We start from the raw sequence: 23,670 nt of genomic DNA on the forward strand, positions 1-23,670 counted from the left end.
GATAAACGTTTTGTTGAACGTTGAACTATCCAACTTCGTTCGTAATTTTGTTCAGAATATCCCGATTTTGATATAAGAATACCAATAAATTAGCATTATCCGATTATAAGTTAGTACCGGAGTGGTCGGTTAAGGACGTTGCCTATGCCTCGAAGAGCGCGCGCAAACAGAGACTCACGATTTTCCTTCTCATTTCCTCATTTTTGAAGATAATTAGGTTCTTAGGGGGTCATTTTGAAGGTAAAGGATAGATCTGTGTCGCCTTTTTTGCCGAATTTTCGATTTCGCTTTCGGATTTGCGTAAAACGTACTTGAAAGTACGTTATGTTTGAAGTGAAACACAGCGGACAGTGAATTTTTTTTCGCAATTCGGCGAAAAAGGTGACACAGATCTATTCCTTATCTTCAAAATGACTCCCTAAGAACCTAAGTATCTTCAAAAATGAGGAAATGAGAAGGAAAATCACGAAGCATAAAACAGCAAATTTTTCGCGCAAAAGGCGGGCGGCTGCTAGCGCCACGACTGCGTTGGCGGGCGACCATGCGAATTACAGGCGAGGAGAGTAGACTCAACACCCCCCACTACAATTCCCCTCCTTCGAATCCTCGTCGCTCGGCACGTGGATAGTGTTCCGCGCTTTCATTTTTGCTTGTGTTTTTCTACAGTGTTTTTTATTATTTCGAATCAGTATTTATTCCCGCGATGGCTAAGAAGAGAGGGAATGTGTCTTTGGAGAAGAAGAAACGACCCGGCATAAAGATTTTGGCTAAATTTCAGGAAAAAATGAGGTAAATCGAATTATTTATATGATTGATGGTGCACCCTCTCTGACTTCGAGATTCAATCACTTGAGTACGAACAATCGCAGGGCTTTAATTTAAGAAGGTACTTTCAAGAGCCGATAGTGCTGTTCATAATAGCAGTATACATTCATTTTCTAGTTTTTTTATACATACGAAAATATAAACTAGAATGCATTGTGACGTGTGGTACTAGCCCGGTTTCCATTAGTCGCTAAAATATGTCATCAATTTGTTACGTGTTCAGGTTAAATGATCGAAATCGATATTCGGCAATTAGCATGAGTGTTTACACTTTGTCGATCATAAGGAATATTCTTATCACTTATTGTGACTACCTAAGTATCCAAGGTAAAATTACAATGTACCTGGCAGAATTTTCCATACAAAGTAAATACGGCGCGTACGTATTAGGCCACTAAAATACGCGCGTTTTGTTTTTAGAAATAAACTTGACGTAATTCTGGGGTAATCATACATGCACACATTACTTACAAATCAGCCACCTACAAAACTGTCATCAAATCAGATACTACTGCCAAGTATAATTTATTTAGAAACTAATGATGATTTGGATATACTATAACTAATGATGACAAAAAAAAAAAAAATTGAAATCAAAATTGAAATTCTAAAAAAAAAACATAAATTTGGATAAAAAAAAAAAAAAAAATTGGAGTACGTGGTACTTGGCGGGCCCATGCTTATATTGCCATTACAACATTGATATAGCTCGACTTGTATTTTCTTGTGCTTGTTTTAAAAAAGCCCGCCTTTACCACTATCTCCAGTTTTTTTTTTTTCAATAAAAATTATTTTTTTTTTCAATTTCAATTTTGATTTCAATTTTTTTTTTTGTCGTTATAGTATATCAAAATCATCATTAGCTTCTAAATAAATTATACTTGGCAGCAGTATCTGATTTGATGACAGTTTTGTAGGTGGCTGTTTTGTGGGTGGCTGTCAAATTAATATACTTGGCGAAAGGTTTTTGCAACAGAGGTGCTTTTTGGGGATATCAGTACTTTTTGTGGGATTTCGCTTGAACATTTAAAAATTTTGCTCGCTCGCTGCGCTCGCTCGATAGATTTTTGGGATACAGAATTAATATTTGAGACAAAAATAATCGGTGGAAAAGCCAAGTTAGAGCTTTCTCATAATTACATGTATCAGGTCCAAGGTCTTCTACACATTACGAATAGGAAGTGGTGCTATTTTATAGTTTGGACGTCAAAGGGATTGATTTTTGATAAAATAAAACGTGACGATAAATTCTGGACCGAAAAAATGGAGAATAAATGAGCAGATTTCTTTTACTTTTGTTTGTAACCCGAAATCGTAGATTCTAGACGCGCTCGACAACGCTCAATCCGCGAACCCCCTCAAATCATCGAAGCCCAGATAAGGCCGCGCGTAAGAAACAGTAAATTCACGACCGACAGACGACAAAACACTGTAATCTAAATATATGTACTGATGTACATAAATATAATAGCTTTGTACATAGCTTACGTGCAATATTTCTGTGATTTATGTTTAGTTAGTTATATGTATTACTGTGCTAAAAATTTGCTAGTCATATCGTTATAATTATATATCTGATTATTCATTCCAGGAATACTTTCTACTTTCCGTACTACTTTCCATAGTTTGCGCTTTCTATAGAATTTATTTAGCCATATAATGTATACAATGCTCGATGCTTTGTTATATCAATTTTCTTTATCAAGATTACTGTCATGTTTCACTTATACTGTTTCAATTTAATTTCTATGAGATCCTTCTCATACAGATTTCGTGATTATGTTTATTAAGTTTAAACGAGTTTAATTTTACTTTTACCATTTTATATTATTTTTCATCATTTTGTATTTGTTTGGTGCAAACCCGATCATGGTTGGGAGGTAGGGACGGATTAGGCGGGTCTCTGTTTGATAGCGACCTCCACGTGGTGAGACCTGGGAGATTGATGATATTTTCGTTACTATATCATGAATTTGCTCACAGCTATTCGTTGCATTTTCAATTTAAAATGACCTGTGACGACGTCTGGCCGGTATTCGTAAAGAGTTACGTATTATTTTCGAGACTGTATTAGGAACAGCTCTCAGCCGATCAAGCTATGCTTTGAGCTGCCTCAAGACAGTCCTGCAAATCGAACCTGACTATGAATACCGGCTATTAGACTATTACCAGTCACGTGATCGCATAGCGTAGAAATACGGACGCCGGTGAATATAATTTTCGTTGAAGTATGAAGAATGTATATCTATATCAACATACGTATAAGGAATTCTACGTCACGTCAATCAAAAAATGACCTCGTATTTTTTCAATCTATTCATCCTTTTTTTCACATGAAATAAAGGTAAAAAGAATCGACAGCATTTTGGTGTTCGTCCGAATTATGTTTGTTTTCGAAAGTTACAAGACAATCATTCAATTTTGATCCAAAAGGAGCTCGGATATATCCGGTTCTATTCGACGTAAAGACATCATTTACAGTGCATTCGGAAGGTGAACGAATAAGCTTTCATAAAAAAAATGCAATGTTGAACATTATTGAAAATCCCAATTTTTATAAACAATTCAAATATTTGACGATTTTTACCTCATTAATGACAAGTTTTCGAATTATAAAAAAAATAGTTTCGGGTTCCTTATTAAATTCTGTATTACTAGTAAATTTTTCAAGCGGAATCTGAAAGGAGTCTACTTTTTTTTTCTATTATTCATCAGGCGCTGCGTCGTGCCGAGCGCGATACACTGGGCTGTTTAAAAGTATTTGAAACCGAATGCCCGTGAGGGGTGGAAGAGGATAGCCGCGTCACCCGCCCCACTCCGGCGACAGCTCGGCTGCTCCGTCTCACTTGTTTCTTTACCCTCTCTCTCGCCACGGTTAACGCGGGAAGCGGAGTAGCCCGCGCTTTCTAGCTAGGCAACGCCCTTAACGATTATTTATGGCTGACCCATTTGCTTTTAATGGGGAAATTTATGCCTTAACTGGCTATATCGGTTGATCAAATCAACTGGTTAATTAAGAGCAATAATTCAGGTTGACTATTTTTTAAACGATGAAACCGGCACAACTGTATCTCAATAATTTCGACATAAGTTGCTACTCCACATTCGCATAACTCAAAAATCGGATTTTGATAATTAATTTAAAAATCTAGTTGAAAATTTCTGTTGGAAACACGCTAAACATAAATAGGAAGCATTATTCTGATGACTTGGACCAGCTCCTCTGAATGATTTATTACGGAAGGTGTGAAGAGCGGGTTAATTCGTCGCGACAGCGATATTCACGTACCGCCATTCTCACGGCATACAAATAATCTAAGGTTCCTATCATACAGCAATAATTTGGAGTATTTTATAACATTGAATCTTACATTTCCTGATTTATTTGGAGATTGAATTTTATTTTTATTTTCATTCGTAGATGTGCGTTTCGCAGTATTATCAAGCTGGGGCTGCGCTTTTGTTTACACACAAAAGCGTGCGCCTGTGTATGTGCGTATGTTGCGGCAACAATACCGAGGTCAGCGCCCGAGAAGGGGTACAGCAGCGAAAGAGGAGAGATGCCGATATTTTATTCGTAAACGAATAATAATAATTTACCCAGACGAACAAAACAGCAATTTCCGTGGCGGTAAATCTAGATGAAATGACGCACTCTGATTGGCCTAGCGCTATCGTTTATAATTCAACAGCTATGCGACGGACAAACTTCCGGCAAAGAAATTCTGGGTTGGATTTTAGCGAGGTATCACGCTGTCTAGTCAATGGGAGGCAATTTAGGGACACCCTGTATATGATGCAACTACCGAAATTCTTTCCCGTACCCGTGAGAAATGTTGGAGCGGGTGTATCTAACACTGAACCCAGAGGGCAGATATATATATTATTGAATCTTGGTGAGCGGTCATAGAAATGTAAAACGTATTTTCGTTAAAGACAATAATATTGACTCTGCTTCCGCAGACGAAAACAATAGACCAGCCACTACATTTATTCCCATCCCATATGTATCCGGCCTCTTTGAGTCATTGAATAGGTTATTTACCAAATACAATGTCAAGTTTGTGGGAAAAAATTCAAAAGACCTACAACTTGTCTTTGATTCGGGAAAAGATAGGATCCCTATGGGCAAACGTTCTAACGTTGTTTACAAATAACCCTGTAACGATTGCAATCAAGTGTATATCGGACAAACTGGCCGCCATCTAGACACTAGAATTAAAGAACATAAACGCAATGTCCAAGACAATGAGGATCCACATACTGCTCTAACCAAACATGTGACCAAAAAACAACATACTTTTAACTATGACAATACTAACATCCTTTGTGAAGAACCTAATTATTATAAACGGTTACTACTAGAAATGTGCAATATTGCAGGACACCCAAATTCCGTTAATCTTAGTTAGACAAGACGTTGAACATCTTAGCAATATTTACAAACCGCTGATTACCTCCCACACAGCACACATTGTTTAACCTTAACTAAGTACATAAATTTGTTGTCCCCAGGCTACATGTTTTTATAATTGTTTATACTTGTTCACCTTCACTCTTGGTCATATTTGATTCTCCCATCAGTCGTTGTTTACCAGTTGACTCAAACGGTTTAACAAAAATTGTTCAGATATGGAGAACAGGGTCATAATGATACCAGTACCACCGATTGGACATTGTTTTAAACTATTTTAACTACCATAAACCCTTTCTCTAAAACTTTTTAATACTTTGACTTATAGACAGTGAAGATACATAGTTTTTTTAATTAATTACTTCTATATTTTTAACAACTATACTTTTAACAATTGGAGAAGCCGATGACGATTATTGTCATTTATTTGAAGAACCTGCGCTCGCCAAATTGTATTTTACGATTCTGACTGTATCTTAATCCTCCTTCCTATAAAAGGTAAATTACTATTTAAGTTTTATCACTTTATAACCATAACAGATATTTAATATGTACCCACTAACCTACAATAGAGAATAGCTTCAATAGTTTTACATCTATAGTAATTAATGTCTTATTGTATATTTTTTATATTATAAAAAAATTTTTTGTCCATGACAGTTAAATAAAAAAATTAATCGTTCTGAGGAGGGCCCATATCCGGGCCGAAACGTTAACGAAAATACGTTTTACATTTCTATGACCGCTCACCAAGATCCAATAATATATCATCTACGAGGTCGAGAATTCTTACCCTTCACCAGAGGGCAGATATAGTTACGAGCGAATAAGATTGCTCAGAATATCATCTAAACATACGTAGATCTTCCGTATTGGTCCTCCTTTCCTAAAAAATGGAAGGAACCAATTAGAAAGCACGTTGGAAAACTGCACTATAAAGAATGACTTCTAAAGAGCGTGGCAGTATACCAAAACGGGGCTGTTCAACACAAACCGCTTAACAGAGCAGTTCGGAAAAGTCATGTAACTAGAACCGTTTATCGAAAACCTTTCGAGCAACTGGTTAAAAAGTATCATTCAACCAGAGTAGTTCGCAGAATATCTTAGAATCAAAACAAGTAAGATAACTCTGAAGGAATTTCGTACTTCTCTTTTCATTTGAATATCATTATTATCATAATAATATTCAATCTTCAAAATTTCGACTGAGTTAAATTCAAATAAACTTAAACAGCGTTTAATTTGCATTGTTACTTAACCAAATCAATTACTTTTCAACGTGAGTTAATCAGACTGGCGAATCTACTAAACTATCTCCGTACCCATTTTGATATATCCACTGGCACTCTATCTGGCATTGGTGAATTCGTTTCTTTACTCTACCATTTTTCGCAGTAGCACTTGTATCATTAATTGGTCCACCGGCACCCTATTTGGCATTGGTGGGGCTTGGGTTTACCTGGGCTGTTGAGTTGTTATCTAAATCCTAGTTACCTCATCCACCGGCGCCCCATCTGGCAATAGTGAACTATCGTTCTTTTTGAATAATATTATTCTTGGATATGAAGGTCGTGAACATCAAAAAAACTTTTTTTGTGTTAACGTTTCAGCCCTGATGGGGGCCCTCCTCAGAAAAATTTATTTAAAACATCTGTCACGAACAGAAATAATAAAATAATGTACAACTTAGTTATAACAAAATTAAATATGAAAGGTTTAGGTAATAAGCAGGGATGTTTATGCAAATATAAATGAGAGGAATTACCTGGTGTAAACTGACACTTTCAATTACCGAAGAAAAGGAACCACTAGTATGTAGTGAATGCGTGTTCGAATAGTCGAATAAAACACAAAAGTTCATTTTTTTAAAAAAACACTACGACAGCGATACGAAACTCCCAAGCATTCATCTTTATTGTTAATTTAATAAAAACACACAGCGACCGTTTTAGGCTTTGAGTATGAAGCACTTTTGAACATGTGGAACGTCCAGTGTATAGTGGGGGGAGACCGATATCAGTCATTATCAGAGCAAGCACAGAGTCAACGGGTTAAATAGAAACCAGAATTTGTTAAGAAGGTAAAATCGAGAGCAAGCTCAGTCGGTAATAGATAGTTACGATGGGTGTATCACAGAGGTGTAAATAGTACTCAGATGTTCAATATCTTGTCTTCGATTGACAGAATTGGGATATGCAACAATATTGCACATTTCTAACAATAACCTATTGTAATACAATGGTTCAATGTCAATAATTCTGGCTTGAGAATAATTGAATAAATGGTCGAAATCGATGGCATGCCTCGTCAGTGCAGTATAATTATCCTCATGTTCATGGATATTGCGTTTATGTTCAGTTATCCTGGTGTGTAGTTGCCTACTTGTTTGACCTATGTAGGACATGTTGCAGGGAATTTTGTAGACTACACAAGAACGCATACACCGGGGTAAAGGGTCCTTACCAGAATCAAACATAGAGGATAGATCATGTGCACTTTTACCCACAAATTGGATTTTATACTTAGAGAATATTCTGTTGAGTGGCTCAAACAAACCCGCAACGTATGGGATGGAAATAAAGTTTTTTTGATTAACTTGTGCACCAGATGCATCATTATTATTGTTGGAACTAATCGATGACAAGATGGAATCGTATTTGAAATGTATATGTTTGTTGAGCAGACGAGTTGGATAGTCATTTTTACGTAGTACCTGATGAATCAAGGACATATTTTTGTTATGAAATTCCATACTTGAAAGTCGAATCGCTCTATCAACCAAACAATAAATCGTTCCAATTTTGTAAGATCGGGGATGGTGAGAATGAAAATTTAAGTACCTTTGTGACCAGGTAGCCTTATGGAATCAGTCAGTTTTGATGAGCTGGTTATCATTATTGATCAGAACATCCAAAAAGCTAATTCGATGATTACACTCTATTTCAGAGGTGAATTGCAATCTCGGATGGAATTGGTTGAAGACAGATAGCATTTCAGTAACTTTATCAGAAGGGACAGCTGTGATTATGTTATCTACATATCTGAAATAAAAAGGAGGCTTGAAGTCCAGTTTGTTGAGACAATATTGTTCAAGATCATTTAAAACCAAATCCGACAAAATTGAAGAGAGAGGCGAGCCCATCGGTAAACCATAAGTTTGAGCATAGTTGTTCTGATTAAATTTAAAAATGGCAGCCTTAAAACAGATGTGTAATGCTTTTATGAGTTCATTAAGTGGGACAGGAATCTTGTACACCAACTGATGCCAACGCTGCTTCACCGCGTTGATTGCTAGATCTTGTGGAACATTGGTAAACAATGACACCACATCCAGCGAAACCAACACATGATCACGTGGGAGACGAAAGTTCCTGATAGATTTGACCAGAGCAAAACTATCTCTTACACGTGACAGAGGAGGGACAATGTTGTTACCAATCCATTTACTAAGGAAGCGGGCTAGATTGATGGTAGGACTGTCTGTGAACGAGACTATAATTCTTACCGGAGTATCCGGTTTATGAATTTTAGGCAGCCCGTAGGCTCTAGGTGGTAAACAATCAGTTTTTGCAATTTGCCGTCTAAGTTGTTCAGAAATGAGTTTACTTTTGGACCAATCCATTGTTAATTTTTTAACTTCCTGTTGCAGGGTACAAGTAAGATCATATCTAACAACTTTGTAGGTGTTGTTGTTAGAGAGTTGATGCAACATTTTTTCCTCGTACATTTGTTTGTTCATCACAACAGTCGTGTTGCCCTTGTCTGCCTTCAAGAAAAGTAAATCCTGGTTATGTTTATGAAAGATCTTAGTTTCATTAATTTTATCAAGGATATTCTTGTCAACGTGAATGAGAGAAGGGGTGTTAATGAACTTTTTTAAGGCGTTTGTAAAATCTAGCCGAGCCATATTGCGGCGGTCAGAGGGATTAAAAGAGATCTTTGATTCAAAATCAGAGATAAGTTTGTTGGTTGGAATGCGGTGGGGCTTAAAAGGAATGCCATATTTGGGACCCATTTTTAGAACGTCAGCAACATTGACAGGAATTTCCGTATTACTAAGGTTCACAATCCAATTTTCAAAGGTCGAGTCAATTAGATTAGAAGTGGGTCTTTTTTTGTTTTTAATAAGATTAGCTAGCTTGTTGATGTGAGAAGCCTTGTCAGCATTGAAAGCCGGTTCCAATTTTGAGTGTTGTGTGTCGAATAATTATTTTGACACCTCGACAGGTAATTCTATCAAAATATTGTTCTCAAGCGCCAGCAAAATATTTTGATATTTAATGATGGTCGCATGAGAGTCACTTATCTCGAGATTAAGTAACGACCTTTGAAATTTGTGTACATTATGGTAGTGAGCAGTTCGCGACTTGGACATTTTAAAACTAATACCGTTAGAGATAAGCTTAGGGAATTTAAAATGGGTTGGCAAGATCGATCGTTTCTTGCAGATTAAAAGAAAGATGCGGTGGTTTTTTAGCTTCAACAGAGACTCGGATATGGTGGCCCAAGGTCGCAGCTTTCCCGCCAAAATCTTCCCATATGCAAGCGAGATATCATGAAAAAACCCCATGGTTCCCACGTTTTATTCCGTTAGTATGATGAAGACGATTTTTCTTGACCTTGGTGAATTGTTGAATAATATTATTCTTTCTTTTTTATTTTGGATATGAAGGTCGTGAACATCAAAACACAAAATGTTAACACAAAAAAAGTGTTTTGATGTTCACGACCTTCATATCCAAGAATAATATTATTCAACAATTCACCAAGGTCGAGAAAAATCGTCTTTATCGTTCTTTTTCTTGGAAATATTTCCTCAAAACCCAGGTTCGAGATGTAGCGATTGATTCCAAAGTTTTAGTCAATAATTATTAGTAGATATTTTATCATTCAGATAGAGACAATAATTTAGTTTCCGTAAGCAAAGTAATCGTGCATAAATAGCGTCAATTTATATTATATCCACTCACCGTCGAGCACGCAGAGCCGCCTACAGCCCGAATCATCAAGATCAACGAAACGTCAGGGACAACTTTTATCTCTAAAGCTCATTTGCTCTCAATATAAGTTCAACCAAGGGAGGAAGACTCAGGGTTCATCTCAGGTAAATCATGTTTCGGAATTTTGTCTTTATGCGAGCGTTAAATTATTGCGGCGAATTAGGGTCGTCTGTAAATAAATAATAGTCGAACCAAATCCATACGAATGAAACTCGCTCTCAAGATCTTGTTTGAACGACGCCGTGCGATAGTAATGAAGATGTGGATTGCTCAGTGGATGCTCAAATGCTCAATAACAAAATCAAAAAATGAAAGACATATTTTCAAAATATAGGCAATCGTTGACGTTGTCCCTGATATTCATTGTCAGTATCGGTGGCCATGGAGTACGTCAGTAGAAATTCGGCTAAGCATTCTGTGATACAGCCCTATGAGAAGTGAAGACACCTGGTGGTGCTGATGTCTCGTGCAAAAATCTATACCCGATGGATTGAAGAATATAAGAGCCCGACTTAATCCTTAGCGTCGAGACGCCCATCATTTGTAATGCTCTAGTTACACTTGCCTTCGACTTCTACCGCAAGCCGCACTCGTTCAGATGTTGCCTATTTTGGGCACTTGTTACACAATATACTATTTCCATACCTTTTCTATACGCGAGCGATATGAATCCTGTGTAGAAACACGATGTGTGTGCGTGAGTGTGCGTCATGCAATTTCTTGTGCAATGACATCTCGACGATGAATGAACGGATTTTAATGATATTGATCTTTAATCTCTGCTCTTAATCGACGCGGCTCTTTTTAACTCATAACTCATCAGATTTTGCTTTAATTGATCCAGCAGTGTTTAGGTTAGTTAAATGAGACAGTTCAAAACTGAGTAGCATCTTATTTGATAGTGTTTTCTCAGCTCCAAACGTGTCCACGTGAGTAGTTCACAGGCTAGCTCATTCGGATCAATTGGACTCTCAATTACTTGTTTTAATGACCATACGAGTGCACGCACAGCATCATATATCTCAAACTTCAAAATCATTTCATTACTCTGGAGAGAAAAAATTATTATACACCACATTCCTGTGAGCGTATATATTCACATCCAGAGAAATGCATCTGATAAAAGTCTTCAAAGTAATCTAAAGCATTGTTCAATCGATATCTGAGTGAAAAAAAGATACATACGTGAATGGTTCCCCAATAATGATGTCATCTCGCAGCTCAAAATCGAATTTTATATCGTTGAACTTTTCGTTAAGGTAATAACGACTGAACAGTGATGCGCTGTGTTGCAATGCCTTCAACATGACTGCTCTCTCCTCGCCCGATTCTGAAGCAGAAAACGGTGGTATGTTATGTTCTTCGGATGCAGGATGAATCATTACTGCATTGAATTCTGTTTTCTTTTTTAACTTTTTTTTTTAAACGCATTTACTTACTTTCCGGGTATTTGTACATATTTGTGATATCGTCACGTTCCCATTTTCCAACTGCTTTTGTGCAAACAGATCTTCCAATTCTGTAAAAATACGTAGTATGTTGTGAATTTGAGAAATAAATTAAAAATACACCTCCATCTGAAACTAAAATATCTATTATCAGACAGAACGGTAGTATAGCAAAGCTATTGTACAAGTCGATAGGGATACAATTACGTCCGAAACTCGTTTAGGGACTCTCGAACAATATGCGACAGAGCGACAGTTGAAAATATGTGACCTTCATGAAGCTTTTGATCACATAAGTTGATTATTTCAGAAGTTATTCTAAATGTGGTTAATTCATAGTAAGCCTCGCGTTCGAATTAATCGTGTAAGTGTGTGGGTAGCAATGCGCAACGAGCGTGCAGCGAGCGTCGCAATGCAATAAAGATTCTATAATTGTGGGTCATGACCCCGGTGGATTGGCAATATGCCAAGATTTGCATGCAGTGTGTCTGTCATAGTAGATAGAATACGAGAGTTCTGGATACAAAGATTCGATCGTTTTTACCCGCAGGTAGTTTGATAATGATATTCTAAAGTGTTGGAAGAGCGGATATTTTGAATTTTGCCCTCTTTATTGATCGGTTGCTGTTTCACCGGTCAGGCCCACTTTGTTTGCAGTGTTCACCGTAGGATGCTGTTACCATAGATGGCGCTGCCCGCATTACCGGCTGAATTTACCCAAGAGGGGGCGGGGGGGATGTTTAAATCTTTCACCGCAAGATGGCTACGATTTTATTGAGTAGCGATGGGGAAATATTGTGTAAGAAAATGACGATTTGAGGCTTTTTCACCAAAATATGTCGACATAAGACAGTGCAGATAATGAACGCGATAGGTGCCAATATAAAAAAATCAGTCTGGAATAGGGGAGTCATGAAATATTTGCCCGCAAAATGCCTGAAGATATTTCTGAAGATTTGAAGATTAATAAATCAGTTTGGAATGTAAAACGATTTATAAAAAAATGTCCCACAAATATCTGATGTCGTTGTTAATAAATCAGGTTTGAATAGGGGTATTTATGAAAGAAATTTCCCACGAAATGCATGAGGAGTCGTGTTCAGTGGAAAACTTTAGTGGGGACAAATACTACATAAACGTAAGCTTATTTCAAATAGTTACTCTGTGCTATCGTTTTTGCGTAGTAAACTGTTCTCACTAGTCAAAAAAGAATCTCTCATCGAGAACGCAATGGATCTGGGGAAAATCAACCACGTCATCACCTGGAGAATCTGTCTATCAAGAAGATGTCGGAACGCGTAATTGGTGGGTTATTTGATGTCGTTGGGCTGAGACTGTTCGAAAAGAAATTTGAGGTACGTGTTCTGGCAACGATCGATGGAGAAGACAACGTTTTTTTATCGCCGAGAATCGCGAAGGTCCGACAAGATGGTCCTATAATTTGGCTAGCTTACCGACTGAATACAGGGCTACTAACGCTTGATCAACACGAAACACTATAAAATACTTGTAAAAAATCTGTGGCGGATGTACCGAAGATTGTGAGAAATGCGTCTTATGTGTACGACAAGGGTGAGGAGTAGAAAGCATGGCTGACGGAGATCCTCGATGACACGATACTGTCTAAGATGCAACTGTCTACCCAAAAATGTAGACAATACGCACAAAAATAGTAACAGAATTTGACACAATTATACGCATGTATATCTAGAAAAATAAAATTTATTATATGTATTGTGACGTGGATTTTTCCCGCTCCTCGGTCACTCGGAGAAAATGACCGAGAACTTACCGCGTGCACAATAATTTGGCGTCCACGATGTACCCTGGATCTAAAACAATATCGCAAAGTTTTTGTTGGGCGCCTGGCGTCATTAATACGCCTCGCAATCATTAATACGCTATTCCTCGGGCATATGCTCGATAGCTCAGTACCGCGGAGAGGGGAGGGGTAATTTTTGGAGAGAGAGAGAGACACTCGAAATACACACGCTATTTAACAAAAGTAAAATAAAATCTTATATTTCACAATAGCGGTGATACAAAACAAAAAAAAATATAATTCAAAAATCGCTCATCGCGAGTCTAAAACTAAACATAGAATTACACGTAACCTACTCTATTTCTTACTCTAATGAGCTCGCGGCTCCCTAACTAAAACGTCACTCGACGATCGCAAAATCCTCATACGCAATTCTCAATTCGCAAATTCGCCATTTGTTCTCCATGGCGATTATTGCTCGAAACGAAACTAAAACTAATTATTCAACGGTGCGCCGTCGGGCTACCGAACAGACGGTGTCCTCAATCTCACTCGAGATCTCACCCGACTCGGAGCTTCGACGCTACCGCGAGCTGTCCTAAATCTAAACGAATCCGTAAACGCTACTATATTTTAAACGCAACTAAAACGCAATGCTCAAACTTCTCGTCTCGACTGCTGCTCAACGCAACGGCAATTTCGACTATACATCACCTAACCTCGACTAAACACTATCTTAACTAAACGTAAACTTAACTTAGCGCAAACACCACTACATTTAACTTCAACTAAACACAAGCTCAAAGTAACGCAACTCAAACTACATTATCTTAAATAACGGGTACGGAACTCAATGCAGGCGCAACTAAAAGTAACCTAAACTATACGCAATCGCAACGCATCCGAACTTAATTCTGTTCAAAATCCCCCAAAACGTTACCCGCTAATCCGAGCACTCCAATTCGGCACTTCCCGACCTACTCGAGAGGTGACACTAAAAAAAAATACGATAACGCGGCTCGACCCGGTACAGCGAAATTCGGCTATACTTGATTTCACTAACGAGAAAGATTCCACTAAAACCCGTGACTCTACTCAACTTTTTCAGAAACTCAGAATTTACTTTACTCTAACTCGCGTACTCAGGCTACGGTCATCAAGCAAGAGAATCGGCAAAAGAATTTCGAGTACTTTTCTACAACGCAAATCCAAAACGGCTATCCGTTACTCGGCAAGCCTTTTCGCAATTATGCTCGAAATTCAATCGCGGGGATAGAAGCAGCGCTTACCTTCTACATCCTTGCCACCCCCTTTCCATTCCCCTCGCGATTTTTGGGCGACTCCATTGCTTCGCGAAACTCCCCCAAAACGTGACTACTAATCACGACCGCCACAACTAGAGTGGTTTCAAAAACCTACTACCTGCCGCAACACGGATCTCGATACGCCATCCCACACGTGACGTCATACCCCCAAGAATACGCAATAATCGATCCGTCATCGATTTCGTCGATCGCGCAACTCGACGCGCACCTTCGATAGCATCGCTGCGCAGAACTTAAAGCTAGCTCGCAATCTCGTCCTCCGCGCAGCTCAATGACGCCTTGGCGGTGAGCGTGGTGCTCCCTCGTCGCTAGTCGGTCCGTCGCAAGTTCGCTGGTCAATTGTTGGCGGTGTGAAGGGGAAGAGGCTGCGGCGCGCCGGCCGCCAGCGGGAATCGCGTCCACCTTGGATTCCCGCGATGCGGGGATCTGCGTCGGCTCCCCCTCCGCAGCCTCGACATCCTTCCTTCGCAATTGTTGCTAGTCCGCCATTTCGCAATTTCCTCGAATTCGGTGTCGACTTCTTGCCTGATGCCGTTGTAGCTCGAAAAATAAAAAAAAACACAAAAAAAACCTGAAACATCTCACGTTATTCGCTAAGGTGTCCCCTCTCGTAGTTTCGGATGCGTGACTCTAGTCCTGGCGCTCTTTTCCAAAAACTTCGCGACTCAATTTCGGAAATTCCTAAATTTTTGGTTCCGCCCAGGGTTCAAGGAGCCCCTTGTAACGGGCATCAAAAATGCCGCGTTACAGTATATAAAAAAATAGAATGTTTCACAAGTATGCATATATCTTCATAACTTTTATCGGTTCTTGCAGTATAAATTTATTCTAAGGAAAGACGTAAATATTATAAATTGTACTTGAGGAGAAATATATAATGAATAATTGCGAGTTTCTATATAATTTATAGTTTATTGTTCAAAATCATGTATAGAATTCACACTATCCAGTTCACCATCATCATGACTATCTTTAATATCTATCATTGTGGCTGTCATCTCATTCCCCCATTCCCTAAAAATAATTTCTATGAATACATGTACATAATACATGTAATACTGGCAGTTTGGCCTCACTTCAGCCGGCCGTACATCCCCCACGAGCTTCCGAAGCTTTTTTAGTGAGAACTCCGACGTTGCTTCCGAAAAGCCAATAATTATTTCCTCGCTCGATACCTCATCCTTCCCCCAATCATTGGTCAACCAACCTTTATCATCGGCGATTGGAGCTGGGACAAATTCATGGTCGCATAGAGAATAACATGACAGTCAAAAAAAAGAACTGCAAAATCTGTCAAAAGAGCAAACGAAATGTGAGTTGGATTATTATTAATACCACAAAGCAGATCGGTACTGAAGTGCTACACACCAATACTCCTACTGATATAAAAAGAAATTTAATCATACAGTATCAATTATAATTTTATTTTAATTTATTTGTAGTACACATACCACTTCTCCGAGTATCGCTCATCGTCGGAAAAGGGGCCAGTTAGGTCAAGATGGTTAAAGTCTGGTTCAACCTCCTGCACCTTAAAGACGCAGGCTCGGAGGATAAGGGGGCCGAGGATGGGCGTTGGGATTGGGGTGGTAGCGTGATCTTCCATGTAATATGTGTGGAGAGGTCGTCAGGATGTTGGTTAGTGCCGCCAGTCCGCCTGAACTACAAAGGGTGGCGGCACATTTAGGGCGCGGCCATAACCCCACCGACTGAGAATCTGGCCCCATACAGTTCTTTACTACGAATATGAATTTTTCTTCTCTTCAAACACTATATATGAAAGAATGTATGTAGATAGAGAATGTTTACATTTTGTATTCTTGCTTCCCATGGGAAGTCAAATAAGTCGGACAGGCCGTCTAATAATTGATATGCATATCATTAATTATGAGAATATAACTGTTGAAAGATATAAATTCGAACAATTGCTGATTTCGAAAGGTCAACGACGGAGCCAGGAATCGAACCTGGTGTCTAGAGATGCTTAGCTGGAGCCTTACTCCACTAGACCACCTAGCCGCCCTGACTCTGTTGTCGTTAATTTCTCTCATCACCAGTGAGTTCGAATTTGTTCTCAGGTGCCCGGGTATGTGTGAATATGAATTTTTATATATTATAGATTCTTGGTGATCGGTCAATTAAGAAGACGTAATTTTAGTTGACGTTTCGACCCGGATATGGGCCCTCCTCAGAACGATTTATTTTAAAAAACTGTCAAAAATAACAAAAAAACAAAAAAGAATTTTATAGTATAAATCATGGTACTAGAAGTAATCGGACCTAATTATCGTAGATGTAATACTGTTAGAGCTATTAAATATTGTTGATAGTAAGACCTTATGATTAATTGGGATAAGGATGTTTTTTGGTGTTATTTACCTTTTGAATTAAGTAAGTGTAACAAGATGTAGTCGAATTCACAATTACAATTGGTGGAAACAGTGTTCTTTTGAGTGACGGTAGACAATGTCAATCTTCAAGTTATTTTATATGTGGGAGTTAAAAGTTGGTAGTCATTAATTAAAAAGATTAAAGAACTATGTTTCTTCACAGTCAGTATGTCATAGTATTAAAAGGTAATTAAAGAAGGTCATTTTAGCAGTGAAATTAATTCACAGGTGTCAATTGAGTGGAGGTAGGCTCTTTATAATTAAGTTCTACATGTCTAACGAAAGATTGTTGGTTGAACCAATTGGATCAACAGGTGAGTAACGACTGATGGGAGAAAACAATATAATCCAGAGTGAAGGTGAACCTATTATAAACAATTATACAAAAGAAAACAATAAATATTTTGTAAGAAAAGTTATGTAGAAAGGACAGTAAATGGAGACGAGATAATTTTTTTTAAAAAAATAAAAAATAAAAATAGTTAAGGTTAAACAATATTTGTTGTGTGGGCAGAGATTAGAGGTTTGTAAATATTGCTTAAATGTTCAACGTCTTGTCTGAGATTAACGGAATTGGTATGACCTACAATGTTGCACATTTCTAATAACAGTCTTCTATAGTAATTGTTTTCTTCACAAAGGATGTTTGTGTTGTCGTAATTAAATGTGTGCTGTTTATCGATACTATGTTTCGTTAGAGCTGTGTGCCGTTCTTCAATCTCATGTATGTTGCGTTGGTGTTCCTTAATTCTAGTATTGAGATGTCGACCCGTTTGACCTATGTAGACTTGATTGCAGTCATTGCAAGGTATTTTATACACGACATTAGATCGTTTGCCTATGGGGATCTTGTCTTTGCCTGTATCAAAAACTAGTTGTAGGTCTTTTGAATTTTTTCCAACAAACTTTACATTATATTTAGCGAATAAACGATTAAGTGACTCAAATAGGCCAGCTACATATGGAATGGGGATATATGTAGTAGCAGGTCTATTGTTATCTTCAACGGAAGCGGAGTCAATATTATGGTCAAGTATGTTGTTGATGTAGGAGCGTCTCTTATTAATTTGTTGTTGTAATAGGCGATGAGGGTAATCATTCGATCTTAGTACATTGTATATGAGCGCCAGGTTTTTTTCGTGGAACTCTGTACTAGCTAGTTTGATAGCTCTGTCAACAAGGTTACAGATGGTGCCTATTTTGAAGGACAAAGGATGATGAGAGTTAAAATTCAAGTATCTTTGTGACCATGTTTTTTTGTGAAACCAATCTGTCTTAATATTATTATTGCTGTGTATCAACAATACGTCTAGGAAACTGATGGCATTATTTTCTTCTGTTTCGATAGTGAATTGTATTCTAGGATGGTACCCATTTCAAATATTAAGAATGTGATGTATTTTTTCATTTGGAACAGCGGTAAGAATATCATCCACGTATCGAAAGTAGAACGGTAAATTAAAACCTAGATCGTTTATGCAAGAAGTTTCCAGGTCTTCCATGACGAGGTCTGACAAGATTGGGGAAAGTGGAGATCCCATAGGCAAACCAAATTGTTGTGCATAAGTCTCGTTATTAAATTTAAAAATTGCGGAGTCAAAACATACTATTAAGGCTTTTTTAACTTTTAACTTTTAACTCCCACATATAAAATAACTTGAAGATTGACATTGTCTACCGTCACTCAAAAGAACACTGTTTCCACCAATTGTAATTGTGAATTCGACTACATCTTGTTACACTCACTTAATTCAAAAGGTAAATAACACCAAAAAACATCCTTATCCCAATTAATCATAAGGTCTTACTATCAACAATATTTAATAGCTCTAACAGTATTACATCTACGATAATTAGGTCCGATTACTTCTAGTACCATGATTTATACTATAAAATTCTTTTTTGTTTTTTTGTTATTTTTGACAGTTTTTTAAAATAAATCGTTCTGAGGAGGGCCCATATCCGGGTCGAAACGTCAACTAAAATTACGTTTTCTTAATTGACCGATCACCAAGAATCTATAATATATTACATACGAGGTCGAGAATTCTTATTCATCAATATGAATTTTTCTTCTTCAAGCACTATAAATATATTAGGTCTACAACTTTGCTCCCGCCGTTTTCCAAAAAATGGCGCTAGTAGCCAGTAATAGTTCAAATAAATAAATCACAGTTGTTTTCCATCAGTTTTGACATCTATAAATATAACCTTACATCGATATTAGTTAATTTGTGTTTGCGTCATATAGTTACACTTAATTAAATATGTCAACTTATAAACCGAATTCACGTCATTTGCGGGAGATTTTACTTTTTCATTTCAACATGAAAAAATCGGCGGCTGAGGCTCATCGGGTTATTTCAAGTACTTATGGTGATGATACTATTAGTGAAAGAACGTGTCGCGAGTGGTTCCAGCGCTTTAAAAGCGGTGATTTTGTTGTTGAAGATCGGCATAGCGGTGGCAGAGAAAAAACTTTTGAAGATGATGAACTGGAGGCTTTACTTAATGAAGACTCGTGCCAAACTTTATCGAACGCAATTAATGCGTTTGAGTCGGGCATTAAAAGCAAAACGGCCGCAATACGCTGATAGACACGAAAAAGTAATTTTGCAACACGACAATGCTCGACCTCACGTGGCGAAAGTAGTCAAGACGTACCTCGAAACACTGAAATGGGAAATTCTACCTCACCCGCCATACTCTCCAGATGTTGCTCCATCTGATTACCATTTATTTAGGTCGATGGCACACGGCCTGGCGGGCCAGTGCTTCGATTCTTTTGAAAAAGTGAAAGAATGGATCGATTCTTAGATCTTATCAAAGGATGAAGAATTTTTCCGACGCGGGATTCGTTTGTTGCCTGAAAGATGGGCCAAAGTAGTGGAAAGTGACGGACAATACTTTGAAACATAAATAAGATACCATTTTTTTTTTATATAATTTTTAAAATTGAAAAAAAAACGGCGGGAGCAAAGTTGTAGACCTAATATGTAAGAATGTATGTAGATGTAGAATGTTTACATTTTGTATTCTTGCTTCCGATGGGAAGCCAAATAAGACGGACAGGCCGTCTAATTCATAAAAAAAGACATTTACCTTAAAATGATCAAACTTAAACCTTCAATAACTTCTGAACAGTGAGGTATACAAAAAAATTGTAAGAGACCATTTTTTTAAAGAATTCAATTTCCTACGAAAATATGAGACCAATTTTTTTTCAGAAATAGTAGATACCGAGATGTGTATTTTTCTTCCTCACCATGAGAAAAAATTAGAAAACTGCGAGGCGGAGGACCTTCCTATTAAAATTAAGAGCTCATACTTGGAGAGAACGTTTTTGAGGTCTCTACCAACCAAGTTTTCGGAGTATAGAGTAAAAAAAAATAGTCGATTTTTTTGGACCACCCTAATATATATTGTAACGTGGCGTTTCAGAGTCGCCCGTCACAAGGGCACACAACCGTTATTATTTCTAGTTTATGCGTCCTCAGCAGGGTACTTCAACCGAACTCGATACAAAATAGGCAATAACTACTTTTAACTGATTCTTTCTTTTAAATTCCGTATTTCGCGCTTCGGTGCACGCTAATAAGGTACTTGGACGACAACGATCCCGACCACCGAGGGACCGATATCACCGTTTCCAGCTCTCGACGACTTCGCCTACCGACGGTCTAATCAGACTATACTGGCTACCTTGGTGCACTTCCCTTGCTACCGGGGTAGCATCCACCCGAACCTTCCATATCGCCTCGACTGCCGGTGAACAGGGAGACAAAAATCCTCCCGACGGCCGAGGGCACCGCTCCTCAAGGAGGAACCAGCCGCCCGCTCTATCGGATGCCGTAAGGATGGCGTGAAGGGCAGACCGTAGCTTACCATCTTCTGAATTACCGGCCTGGTGCCGGACCGACCCCAAACCACTACGTCCAGATTAATAAAGCCATCGTTCCGAGGATCGACGCAGCCTTCCTGTCGGCAAGGACTAATTGTGTGGGTCGTGGTCCACGGTTTAGCCAACTGTCTGACTGCACGACCTCGGGTATAGGCAGCCGGCTACTGCCTGTACAAAAACCGGTGGAAGTGAACAGTGAGGCGTCACTCTCCACTCGGTAATTCTGACCGAGAGGCACCCTGTGTATGCCTCTGTCAAAGAAGTCCCCGATGATAGGCAACCTGGACAGTAAACTGAAGCAGCTATTAAATCGTACGAGTTGGTGTCACTGACGAAATCACGAGCAGTACATTACGCCACATCTAGCGGTAATCTTCGAAAACGCATGACCACGCCGTAACCAATATTCGCCACAGGGGGATGGTCTATTTGCGGTGGGGGTCAACCGACCAATCAAAGGGAAGAAGAATCACCTCACGACAACCGCGAGATCGGCGAGCCGAACTCCGACCTCCTGCTATTCTACGCTTGACCTGCTGAGTGACAGCTACGAATTTCTGAATCCTCCCGATATAAGCTTTCGATCCTTCTTCCTCTACCGCTACCGTTTCTATCTTACTATCGTTTTGCTCTACCGTTAGATTCTTCCTATAAATTCAAGTCCTTTCCGTCCTTCCTGTTTTCCCTTATTTAATATCATAAGTTTTATTTTAAATTAGACTCAGTGTTGTATGCCTGAGATCATCTGTCATGGTAAGGCTTCTGCCTCTGTATTGTATCGTTACGAAGTTGCTCATAATTTCTATTCTTTCTCATGGTATTTATCGACTTCGTGTGAATCATGGTCCACGGATTAGAGTTGTAGTAAGCCGCCGTGTGACTGCATGATTTCAGTGATTAATTATCTTCGTGTCTGAGCGACCTCGTAACTGCCGAATAATCAATTCTTTTGTATTTATAATTTTTCTGGTTATTTGTGAATTTCTATTAGCCTGCTTCTGTATTTTCTATCGTATCTTGAGCCCTATTGGCTTTACGTTTCATTTCATACTTTTTTGTAATAGTAGTGTGCCTTATATTTTATTTCTGTTATTGCTTATTATATTTTTATTTATTTTTGTGCCTATTGTATCGTATATCGAGTTCCTTGGAGTACAACCGAGCGTAGAATCAGACTCTAAATATTACCGCACCTTTTTTCTATTGCTATTGGCAATTTTATATTATTTTCGCCTGTTATTCTTTTCTCCGTATCTTGTTACGTTAAGTTCTGCGTCTTGATCTTGATTCTTTTATACTGCGGTGTATTTAGTGTATTTCTTTATTTTGTGAACTCTCCGAATTTCTCACTCTCTCATAATTTTGTATTTCGTATTCTCTCAAAAGTTATGTTTAGGAATTCATTGTTTAATTCCTCAGGTCCGTAATCATTATAAATTATTGATTCTGTCGTTTATGAATAATTCTACCGAAAGTTATCTAGTCGATCGTTTACGCTGCCGATTTTGTAAATTGTTAATGAATGTCAATCTCTCGTACTGGTTATAATCTATGGTAAATTCGTCGTATTATCTACCGAGCTATCCTTACCTTGTTTTCTATCGATTGCAGTAAAGTTGTCCCGTTTTTAATTGACAGAATAATAATTTTCGGGGCGTCATGTGCACCTTGGGTAAGATCAGGTCGCTGAGTGACGTGTAGTTTTGAGTAAATTTTTGCATTATATCGCTTCTCCTGACCTACGTTAATTTTTCTCTGCTAACTACCGTCTCTTGTTTTGAAGCTACCGTTTAATTCTATTCTACCGAAATTATTGTGAACAACGATTGCTTATTTTATAAACTACCGCTGTCGATACCATTTCATTTGCCTGTCTCAACCATGTAACCTTCTCGACAATATATGATCGATTGACCGACCTGTTCATTTTCCTTCTGACTTGAGTTTATTCTTTATTTTATTATTTTCTTAATTCTGTAATTATTGTTAGCTGCCTTGAATACCACCACTCTACCAGTTCGTGTGAGTACCTGAGCCTAGCCAGCCATAGAACGGGTTCTCTATTCATTTTTCGTACGGTTTCGTGTTATTTTTATTGATTCGTATTATTGTTTGGAAATCGACGCTGACGCGTCTGGCGCCCAACATAATTGATTTTGTTATAGTTTAATATTCTGAATAAGTGGAGAATCGGGCCAAAGTGTCAACGGTAAGTCCTCATCCGAGGGTCACAGAATTTTGCGTTACAATATATATATATATATTAGAGTGTTTCAAAAAAACCGACTATTTTTTTCTTCGAAAAACACTGAAAAATCTTCCGAGTGTCTCTCAAAAATGACCTCGATAAAATACGAGCTCTTAATATTGATATTTAGAGGTGGCGATTCTCAATTTTCTATTTCCCATTTAAATAACATGGGAAAATTTTTTGTTAAATTTAGAAGTTTATTGCTCGAAAACAAATCAGTGTGAAGATATAAACAAAACATATTCTTGTAGGAAATTTTACGCTCTACAAAAGAGATCCAAATAAAGATTTGCGTAATGTGAGTCGTTTCGGAGTTATCAGGCCTCAAACATCGAACCGTTTGAAATAATGATG

The 23,670-nt window shown here is 38.1% G+C and overlaps 1 protein-coding gene across 3 annotated transcripts in view; it reads right to left on the bottom strand.

Moving 5' to 3' along the window:
- The window catches only part of Tg (transglutaminase), a 519,386-nt gene that overhangs the window by 102,853 nt on the left and 392,863 nt on the right, over positions 1–23,670 (bottom strand). For all 3 annotated transcript variants that reach the window (XM_046608806.2, XM_046608807.2, XM_069134516.1), the window contains exons 7-8: positions 11,679–11,758; positions 11,425–11,569 (exon numbers count right to left, since the gene is read on the bottom strand). In XM_046608806.2, the coding sequence (XP_046464762.1) occupies positions 11,425–11,569; positions 11,679–11,758 (225 nt within the window). The remainder of the gene's footprint in view (positions 1–11,424; positions 11,570–11,678; positions 11,759–23,670) is intronic.

This window comes from Neodiprion pinetum, chromosome 1 (assembly GCF_021155775.2).
Source record: "Neodiprion pinetum isolate iyNeoPine1 chromosome 1, iyNeoPine1.2, whole genome shotgun sequence".
In the NCBI taxonomy this organism is placed as follows: Eukaryota; Metazoa; Arthropoda; class Insecta; order Hymenoptera; family Diprionidae; genus Neodiprion; species Neodiprion pinetum.